Here is an 11,174-nt window from a genome sequence, read left to right as displayed (position 1 = left end):
TGGTCCATTCTTAGAGCAAGTAGAACCCAGTTTGGATAAATATAATGCAGTCATGTTTGTATGTACGTTACAATTCAACTTCTTCAGTCTGACTTTTCTCAAAGGAGGAAAATACTTCCCCCCCATAATAAAACAGTAGTTTCTTCAGTAGTTTTTGCAAGTAACCTCCTTGCATAGAAAGTTGTTGAAAACCTGAGATTACTGATTATTAGATTACAGCTGATTATGTTTGCTGTGGTGATGGCAGTACTCCATCTTAGTAACAGGGGAAGGACTGCGGAACAGTCACTTTTCTTTTTTTGTGCATGGTTGTGGTAAATTAAAAAAAATATATCCGTCTTCTAATCTTCAGAACCATTTGTTTATATTATTTTAACATAAAATGTGTATTTAAATATAAAATATGTGATGCATTAAAAAGCTCTGAAAACACATGCTAGAGCAATTACTGCGTATTTTTTAGGGAAGAACCACTTTTCGATTGACATGAAATGAGACTTTTAGCAGTATAAACCATTGCATTATAGAGCTCTTCTTAACAGGAAGTAGAAGAGAGCAGTGGTTAGAAAACACTGCATACAGGAAGCTTGACACATGCATAGCTCTTAGTGGCTCAGGGTTGTCCAGCTCCCTGTAGATATTTTCTCTTTTGCTTTTGTGAAAGTCGCCGGTGTGCGTAGATGGCAGCGCAGAAGGAGGTACCTTGTAACCAGTGCACAGGGACGGCCACGGCGCTGCAGAGACTGGAGGGTTTTGCAAATCGCCTTTTCCATAGGCATCCAAAGGGCGGTGCGCATGAACTGAGAGCGGCTCTGGAACATGAGAGCCAATGTTGCTCTGAACTTGCTGTCCTATGGGACAAATCAAGTAAGTAAGGTTTTTGTTTGTTTTATAGATACTTGCTCTTCGGTTTCCCTAGCAAGTGAAGAACGCGCGTATTTGAAATCAAATACAAGCACTGATCTGTGATACATTCTGGGGGCAACTGTGCAGTTAGTTACCTAAAGACATCAGTTTGAAGAACAGCGTATTGCATCAGGCAGGAGAAGGTGGGGGGCTGCTTCATGACTGGTGGCTATTGACTCGTTTTGGCAAACCCCCGCCCCAGTTTTTACTTCTGAATTACTTCCTTTCTTTTCAAATTAAATTGGCTAGGTCAGCAGAAATAGAAAACTCATTAAAGACAGTAGCGTTTAAACTTTGTAATAGGCAGACATTGCTGCACAGCTTAAACTTCTAATTGTAGGGCATTTTATCTTTCATCGTTTTATTCTAAAGTTTATATACATCAGCACGCTCTGTACAGTGGTAAACAATATCAAATTGTGTTTGGTTTTAACTATTATGCATTAATTTACTGTGGGAACGCTGACTGTCATTAGCTGTAATTTCTTAATTAGTGAACAGTTTACAGTATTTGTATGGATTAAAACTTTTCGTGATTGCATTTTGGGTAATAAAAGTGAGAGATTTCAAAAAATACCACAATCTAAGTAAATTGACATTTGATTTTCATCTTTTTCTTTTAAAGCCATGCATTATTTTGCAAAGCAATTATTGTCTCTGTGGTTAAATACTCGTTTTAAAATGTTACAATATGGTAATTGATGATAATTTTGTTCCAGATTTTGGATTCATTGATGGATTTGAGATAGCACAATTATTTCAGCTGAAAATAGGCCTTATTGGAAATGCTTAGCATCACAGTGTTACCATGAAGAAAATCAGTGTTTATACATCTCTCTGCTTGCAATTTAAAATATTATATCAGTAGGGAGTGAATCTGTTCTCAGAGGATAAGCAGCAAACATGGAAACAAAAAGGTGTTAATGCATTGACCTAAAATAGATTAAATCTAGGTCTCCCAAATGAGATGAGGAAAAGATCGACTGGTTTTATTGGGAAGGTAAATGATGAAAGTGCATAAATTCTGAGCTTCCACTTCTCCAAAATGCTTTCAGCTTGGTAAAAATAGATACATGCTTGTTTTTATGTAGAAGCTCTTTTTAATGTAAATAGGTATTTGAAAAAATACCATTGAAGCATTTTTGTTTATGTAATATGAAGAAAAATTTATATTGACCTACTGACACTTACAAACTGTGACCTGTTTGTGTACAAGACTTCTATTTTTTTCCCCTCTATTTAAGGCAGGCTTCCTTGTATGACTTGCTTGATGAGGAAATGGACTGTCGTGTCTCTTGATGATAAACATGGTGAAAATGGCTGTTCCGCGAATGCTATTTTAAGTCATAATTAAGCACAGTGGTTGCATGCAATTTTTCTGAGCCAAAGTTACTGAGCTGGTAGCTGAATGGTGATTGATTATGTAGCTTTGGGTTTGGGGTGAAATTCTGTATCTTTATACTGAACGTTTACTCTCAATTTTTAAAAAATAAGAAGTACAAATACTGTAGGTACACATGGACTCAGTCTGTGTTTCAAGATTCTCATTTCACTACCACTGCAGCCAAAGGATTGATAGAGAAGAAAAGGTGGAGGGAGTATTTCTGTCTACTACTGACTCCTAATTATGTCTTCAGAAAAATAATCTTCATGAAAAATGGTGGAGAAACCATTTTGTTTCATGGCAAGGGCTTCTTGTGATTTTTCTCTGGGTTTTTTGTTTTGTTTTGTTGGGTTTTTTTACCTGAGGGTCACTGAACTTAGGACATAGCTTAGTTTCTCAGAAAGTGTAATGAATAAGCAATGTTTTAGAAAACAAATGATGTTTGTCTTGCGCAAGGATATTTGAAGACTCTCAACTATTCTGCCCATTTCACTGCAACTTACGAAATGTTGGTGTAAGCTTTAAGGTGATTTTTTCCTGAAAAAAGTTTGGAAAGTGAATTCTCGGGAGTTTTGTTGTTCTAGGTTTGAGGTAGACATAATTTGAAAAGAAAGTAAATACACTTACACTTTGTGCTGTAATGAAATACGGTGTACCAGACCTGTTTCTACGTAAGTCCTTGTACGAGCAATTACTGCTGAAGCTGTGAGTTTGCTGAAGGGGAAGGAGCTGCTCCTTGTTGGGTGGACTTGGTGTTTGTGTCATAAGTTGTCTAGCGTTGGGGGTTTGAGAAATTTGCTGTGTGGTCTATGGTGTTAGGGTTTTTTCAGTGGTTGATGTTGAAATGTAACATCTTTGCTTTGGTTTCTTTCATATGGAAAAAAAAAAGATTTTTAAATGTTCCTTGGATTCTTGGTTGATGAACAAGGTGTTTTGTGAGATCCTCAGAATGGGGCAGGGCAGAGGTGGCTCAGGGCGCTGTGGGCCTTGGTATCTGTTGTAAAAAGCTGACTGAGCACACGTGGGATCGTGCAGCCTGACCCGGTGACCAGGTCAAGTGTGCTGCACAGTGAAAGGGATACGATGGGGTCATCACAAGGATGTATTTAATTCTTACTTTAGACATCTTGACTGGGACCACCTGCATCTATATGGAACCTATGTTCTGATTTTTGTTTTGTTTTCTTGGTTGCTCTTTTGAAGACTGAAATGGGAAAGGAAAGGAGAATGAAGCTGCTTGGTTTTGAACGTAGACACAATAAGATCAGTGTGAATCTCTTATTCTTGAACCGATACAAGTATTTTCCAAATCTGTGCATAGTAAGAGAACACGTTAACAACCTGGATAACTGAAATGGTCAGGAGAGTCACCGCTATTGCATCTTTGTCAAGTTGATAGTCTCTACAGTGCAAATGGATGGGTGACGAGTAGTCAGAGGAATACTATTTGGTCTCTGACAGATTCAAAATAATATACTTTCAAATACTACAAAATGTCTTACAGAGATTTAGCTGTATAATCACTATGTATATGTGTGTGTGTAGAGAAAAACATATATGAAATATGAAATATTCAGAGTACATTGTGTGGATTGATTAAAGCTTTAGAATAACTACTAGTTTGGTACAAGTCAACAGATAATTCTGGTCTCAGGTTGCCATGGAAACAACCAGTGCTTGGTATAATTGAGAACATCTTAAAACCTCCTGGTGTTTGCATGCTTTTTTCCCCTGCCATTTTGAGTTGCTTTAGACATGAATAGGTAACATTGGTCAGAACAGAAGTAGTTAATGAGCAAACCCAAATATCCGTGTCCTGAATATTGATTTTTGGTTTACTCCTGTTATCTTCTGCTTCACAGTTTTTTGTATCAGAAGGAGCAGCTCCCTGGATTCTGTGAGCTCTCTCTTTCCAGTTAGTGTCTAAGTGTGTTTAGACATTGAAGCACTGATTTTTGTAGAGATTAACATACTTCATCATCTGTTGGATTAATATTAGGAGCAATATGTTTCTGAAAACTAGCTTTTCAGCATGAATGGTAAGTCTTTTTTATTCTTTTACACGTTTTTTTTTGTTCCGTCTTCATAATCAGGAAAAATCTACCAGGTTTCCCTTTCTTGCTTGCATAGCTGCATTGACTACTGAGCTCTTTGTTTTTGTAATCGACTCTGTGGGTTTCTGCTAAAAATTGCTAGTCTTAAAGATTTGCAGTTTTTGTTAAACAGTTTTGCTTTGCATAACTGGTATTTAGTATTTAAAATTATATTTTAAAGCTTTCTTTTAGAAACAGCTGTTCCAGATCGTTCAATAAGGCACAGAATCTGATTTGGATAATTTTCTAATTGAATGATGTATATGTCGGTTCACTTACTTCTCTGTGCCACTCGTAATAAATTGTTTTATCTGAATTGATACAAAGAGAGGGGCCTTCTGAAATTATTTTCATAATCACCTCAAAATTCTGAACTGGCTTTTGTTGTTTTTCGTCTGAACCAGCTGCTTCTATGGTTTTTATTCTTTATAAATGCTGGGATGGCAGAATAGTTGAGGTCATTCGTGGAAGTAGGGGAGGGGAATCTCATTCGAAATGAGATATTATAATAGATCTAATAAACTTACCAGGCAGGTATTTGCTTTTCAAAACCACTGTGACTACTTATTATAAGGTACTTTGATTTTAATGGAATTCTGACCTACTTTATTCTTACTTGGAATATTACTGAAAGTTGTATCTAAATATATAAACTCTGCATTTATTTCCTTCGAAACAGATATCTTTTGAAAATTGCTTGCAAAAAGCCTAAATATAATAGTTTCTGAAACGATACCTTTTTGTTTCGAGCAGATAGCTTTGTAAAAATTACTGAAGAGGGTTAGAGATTGCTTGAAAAGAAAGAACAGTGAATCATGTATATGGGATTTGTGTGTGTCTTTGTGTGCGTGTGTCTGTGTGGTTTTGCTTTATCTTACGGATTTAAAGGACCATTTTTGTGAAGGTTTCACTTTTGTACATGGCATGAGATAAAGAGTGGGAGGAGTCATCCCACTGCCTTATCTAATATCAGCTTATATGTACTTATCTCATATGAATGTGTTAAGGTCATCTTCCCTCAAATGAAAAGTGGCTGTAATTTCCTCAGTATACAAAGTACAGCGATATACAGATGTCAAAACTGGTGCAGATATAGGGCAAGGGTTCAGAGCTTTGTTCATACATCATGGAGATTTATGTTACAGCGTCATGGCTGTTCAAGTAAACCTAAATGCAGGCTGGCCCGGAAAGAGGTGGCCCAGCCTCCTCTGTGTGCTCCCTGCAGGACAGGCAGGAGCCGGTGGCAGCCTGTGGGCAGCCGGGGTGGCCTCATGGTCCCTGCACTGTGCCACAGGGACGATGGCAGCCTGACAACCCTGCACAGCCTCTGTGGAAAGTGAGGGTGAAACTACAGCCTGGCTGTGCTTCCTCGGCACGGGCAGCCTTCCTCGGCTGATGGAGAGCTCCTTCCTTGGGTCAGTCTGCTTTTCACCAGTCACCAGAAGGGCTTTGCCTTCACCTTTTTCTCTGTTTTTCATAGTTTGGTTGTAGCCTTCACAGAAGGTAAGGTTTGTGGAAGTCAGCTTTATGAATTTTGAATTTTGCTGCTTGTGTGGCTTATTTTTTTTGTATTCTATTATCATTGGGTCATTTTAAGAGAATGAATTTCTTACAAACTAGGTGAAAAAGAGGTTACAGGTGTTGTGTCTTGTTTTACTGTTGGGGTTTTTTGAGGGGAGGGGTGGAATGGTTGTTTCGTTTTCTTTTCCCTGGGGCTTTATTCTGCAATTTGCATCTCTAGATTTCATTCATCCTGACAACCAGGCACCTGGTTCCATTAAAAATAGAAATAAATAGCTGCAACTTTTAGCAAGTGTCAGTTCCCAGTCAAAAGGACCTATAAATCAGAAGTCTGATTTTAACAAGGGTAAGGTGACTATTTCCTCCTCCATCGAGTGAGGATTAGATTCACTCTTCGCTGTAAACATTTCCCCATTTAAACCACATCAGGTTTTCAGTGCACCTCTGTGGCTGTCTTCACTGCAGCAGTGTTACATTGCACCCTGCCAGTGGATCGTATCAGATGCTCTTCTTCTGAAAGATTGCCAAGATGCAAGTGAAGCCTCAATGAAAAAGCGATATATTTTCTTCAAGTGCAAGTACAATTGGCTGACTTCCTCCCCGCCTCCAGGAGTGCTCCAGTTATATGATTTCTTTTTCTGGAAAGACTTGATAGGAAAAAGTGTTTTTCAATTTCTTTGGTTTAAGTTTTTGCTTTGAACAACAGAACATTCTTGAACAGATAAAACTGGAAGGCCAAGTGGCCTTAATAGTCTCAACTCTCAGTTCTGAAAGGTGCTACTCTGCTTGATCTTCTGTTTCACTAGAAATAGGTTCAATCCTCCTGAGCATTAAGCAGTGTGTACTTGAAGAGTTGCTGACCTGCTGCAGGTACTGCTGTTGCAGGCCCTGCTGTTGCAGGCCAGAGTTCACAACAGGAGTTTCCCCAGCTTTAATTATTGAGTATATGATTGTGCAGATAGAATCTGCAAATAGAAGCAATTGCTGATATAGGAATTTACACTTGTATGATAGTAGTTCCCAAATATTTCTCCAGACAGATGGAGCAGCATGAAGAAAAGAGTATGAGCACTGCCGGTAGACTCTGCTGTTCCTGTCCAGCTCTGTGTGCACTGCAGAACAGGAGGGTTTCAGGAGCGAGGGCGAAGGCGGTGTAAATATCTTAGTTGTGCACATTGGGAACATCATTTCAGGGCAAGGGACAAGTATCAACTAATTCTTTCCACTGCCGAAAATACTATAGAAAATGGAAAGATTCCATGAAATTTCCAGGTGCCAGAACTACACATCTTCCTGTGTGGGTCTCATGGGACTAATGGTTTCTTCCTTTCAGAAATTCCCCAATGTTACCCCTTACCTTCTGACAGTGGACTAGGACAGTTCCTTAGGTATTGGCCTGGGTTTGTGTTTTGTTCTGATTCTTCTACAAAATAATTGAAAAAAGAAAAGGCAATACAAGGGCTGCTGTGTTGATGTGGTTCTTAAAATTCATCCATACAGTGAACAATCCCTCAGGATGCTTGGTTTGGAGTATAAGCAAAAACGAGTTTAATAAGATCGGGGTTTCTTCCAAAGAAAAGGGTATCTGGTATGTCGTAATCTTGCATCTCTTGAACTGTGACTTACTCTAGTCCCTGTTGTTATATTCCTTATGTGTATTCTGTTACCAGAAAGTTTTTCTTCTTTCCTTGGTTTTTAATTTGCATCTCAAATAGTTTATATAGGTATTTGTTGCTGCTTCTTCCTCTAGGAGCTGCTGCTGGTACTGCTGTTGCAGGCCAAAGGTCACAACAGGAGTTTCTCCAGCTTTAATTTGGGTTCTTATGGGCAGTCTTGTAACTTGAATAATGTTTTGGTATTTTCCTTTATTCGTTCTAGTTGGTGACAGATACTCCAGCCCGTTAAGACTTCATGTGGTTTGGTTTTTTCATTTAATTTTTGCGGGGTTTGCAACTCAATTCTGTGCAAGTTTTATGCCTGCCTTTTATCCAAATAAGCACTGACTTTAACCAGTTTCTCTTTGAAGGCCCATTCTTTATCAGAATGGACAGTAAACACTCTTACCTACTTTTTTGCCTGCTCGAATCCTGAGGCAAACAAAAACTTGTTGTTCACTTGATGTGTTGAATTGTGAAATGTGTTTGTTTACATAAGACTTCCTTATTCAGGAAGCCAGCCTCTCTGCTATTTAAGGTTATAAATGAACTTCTCGTGCTTGGCTAGTTACTGCAGGCAGCCCTTTCCGGTAAATATTGAAAGTGTGTTCTGCAGGAGATGTCAGTGTGGCGATACGTCAGCATCTCAGATCTTGCAAACAGATGAAGAGCTGTTTTGCTGATGTACCCTGACAGCTGTGAACGTGTGTTTCACTGATTTGGAAATCAGTAAACTGATATACATATGTATGAGGAGTGGTGTGGTTTTGTTAATGCAAGGGCTAGGACAAAGCAGCTTTGCAGGAAGCAGACTTAGACATGAGTGCAGTTGAACCAAGACCACCGTATCTACTGTCATTTTGATGCCTTGTATGAAATATTTGGAAAAAGGTGAAGCAACACAAGAGTTTCTCTTTTCAAGTAAATCATAAAATGCATCCATACAGTGAGCAGCCCCTGCAGTTGATTGGTTTGTATTATAAAGAAGAAATTAGTACAGTAGAACTTGGGTTACTTCTAAAGTCAAGGGCATTTGTGTAAGTGTACCTGGGCTTACGAGAGGCATTGCCTGCTTGCAGGGAATTCATTAGTCCACGTGCATATCACATCAGCTGCCTGCAGATTTATGCTTACTCTTTCTAATAATCTAACCATAAAACATACTCTCAGTGATAGCTGCCCAGCAATATGTTATCCTCTTTAGTCACTGAACTTTTACAAAGAGGAAGGTGGTGCAGTCGTGTGGAGAGGAAGGTTGGTGCTGGGCCGTTACCCAGTATCTCACAGTGCAGAGGAGTGCATAGCTGTACTAGAAGAAAACTGCAGTAGATGCCATAAATATTTTGCATGTTATGTCGTTTTGACTGTGAGAGGAAAATCTGATTGTTTTGTATATTTGTATTTAACTGCTAGAATTTGCTAAAAATCTTTACACAAGAGTGTGATACATTTACAAGGTATTTTATAGTAGTGCCCTAGAAAATTCTGTTCTTGGAACTCATTCTTAAAATGTATTCTTTTTTTTTCGCCCCACATGGTAACCATGGAAATGCTTGCACTGCAGAAAAAAGAGGTGTGTGAATTTTCACAATTTTTGCACAGTTTTCAGTTTTCTTTGTAAAGTAACACGGGTTCTGTTTCACACAGGAAAATGTCTTTTACACTCTGTTCTGTGGTAGTTGCAACATTGTCGATTACTTGCTGGATAAGGTTCAGCTGTAGAGTGGTACTGCACAGATGAAACTTAATTCCTAATTGCTCACAAAGCACATTGACATATGATAAATGAGGATTTCACATGTTAAGATTTCTTCACATACCCTTTTCTGTATGAACTAATTTTATATGTAGGGAGCACTAAGTACTGCATTTAAAAGCAATTGTATTAAACTTATATTTCAAATTAATAAATTATTAAGTTAATAGATTAATAGTAATTAACTTATCTAATACAATAATTGAACATTAATTGCCTAAAATTAGAATTCTTTCTCAGAAGCCTTTTCAGTAGCCTGATGCCATACTTCACATGGTTACATTACACCAGCACAAACTGGCACCCCTTCAGAAGAGGGGTTCTCCTGCCCCATGTATTTACCCATTTCCACCTCACTTCCCCCTTCCCGCACCCCAGGAGAAGCATTCACACGATGAGAAGAACTGGGAGCTGCTGTGGATTAAAATTAGCTTCCCTTGTCCTCCCCTGCCTTCTGTCCATTACTTTTTAATCTGGCCTGGTTCCCTGACCTGGCTTGGCAGTCAGCCACAAGGATGCTTTTGCTCTTTCAAGGAAGGTCACGGCAGAGAGGCAGGAGCGAGTGACTGTGGAAGGACAGGACTGGAGTGTTCTGTATTTGTCCCAGCCCAATCTGAACATTGAACTGCAGCCCAGCAAACCAAACTGCTTTTTCTTGGACTTCTAAGCATCAAAGCATGTGGATTGTTGCAAGAGAGGAAACAGATTTACAAATGTGTTGTCTCCCGCAGCCTGCAGTAATTCCCTTCAGCGAACACTTCATGAGCAGGAAGAAGGTATGAGAGAGGCTCCTTTCCTTGGGCAACAGCTTAGTTTTAATAATCCAGAACCAACTGGGTGCCAGTTTTAACCGGTCATTGTAGAGAACTGGAACAACAACAAAACATCTACTCCACTCAGTCAGCAGAAGGGTGCTAATAATGCTTTAATCTGAAAGGAAAGCTTGGGCAAGAAGGAGAGGTGCCACCCTTAACCAACAGGAATTTGCAAGAGACTTTAGGTCATGTCCCACAGTTGGGTGTTAGATAAGGTATTCTGCTTGTCTGCGTTGAGGGAGTCTTGCATATAATCAATAGTTTAGGATATGAGCTTGGTTCCTGGGGTTTGGTTGGTTGGTTTGCATTTTTTGGCAGAGAGGAAGAGAGTCTTTCAGTGTAACTGGGAAATGTAACATTTATGTGTGTGTATCTTGAGGGAGGAGTCACTTTTAAAATGAAGTATATTTTTAATTTTGGTGGCCGTTGCGTCTGGATTTTCTTTTAGATTAAGCAGGGTTTTTATCTCATCTGTTTTTCTTGGTGGAAAATTACTGAATTGAGACACACATGCATGCGCAACTCATGAGCAGAGCTAGTACAAGGCTTGATTTTGTTTACATTTACTGATTTACATTATACATATGGGGTTTTTTTAAACAAAATTTCAGTTAGTCACATTTTAAGTGACTTGGTGTTAGTTGGGTTTGGTCCTGTCTCCTTGGAGCGGTCTCTGTTATGTTGTATTTTGGTATTGGCAGGGTTTACTGCCTTTGTTTGAACCAGTGCTTTATGTTTTAAGAAAAAGAATAAGGGGGAAAGACCAGAAATTTGATTTGGAAATAAAATGGATTTTATTATCTCTAATAAAAACAGGAGAAGGAAGAAGAAAGTCAGTCTGACTGTGGCAGTTATGTGCAGTAGAATATCTGCTGTTTAAAATGCAACACAAATAGGTATTACCTCTGAAAACCCAGCGCCTGTTTTGGTTTGTCTAAATCTGTCACATCTCTTATGCAGGCTGTTGCTGTCTAGCCAGCCAAGTAAAGAGGTGAAAATTAAGTAAGACTTCAGCTTTGTTTAATTTACAGCTTTAAGTTATAG

The 11,174-nt window shown here is 38.9% G+C and overlaps 1 protein-coding gene across 1 annotated transcript in view; it reads left to right on the top strand.

Moving 5' to 3' along the window:
* Window positions 1–680: 680 nt before the first annotated feature.
* LOC104548588 (cAMP-dependent protein kinase catalytic subunit beta) overlaps window positions 681–11,174 on the top strand; it is a 35,963-nt gene continuing 25,469 nt past the window's right edge. Inside the window, exon 1 of the mRNA XM_010194652.1 lies at window positions 681–867. Coding sequence (XP_010192954.1) covers window positions 681–867 — 187 coding nt within the window. The remainder of the gene's footprint in view (window positions 868–11,174) is intronic.

The sequence above is a fragment of the Mesitornis unicolor genome, unplaced genomic scaffold (assembly GCF_000695765.1).
Source record: "Mesitornis unicolor isolate BGI_N332 unplaced genomic scaffold, ASM69576v1 scaffold1201, whole genome shotgun sequence".
Taxonomy (NCBI): domain Eukaryota; kingdom Metazoa; phylum Chordata; class Aves; order Mesitornithiformes; family Mesitornithidae; genus Mesitornis; species Mesitornis unicolor.
The sequence above is the reverse complement of the archived record's forward strand: the minus strand, read 5'-3'. Positions and strand labels throughout refer to the sequence as shown.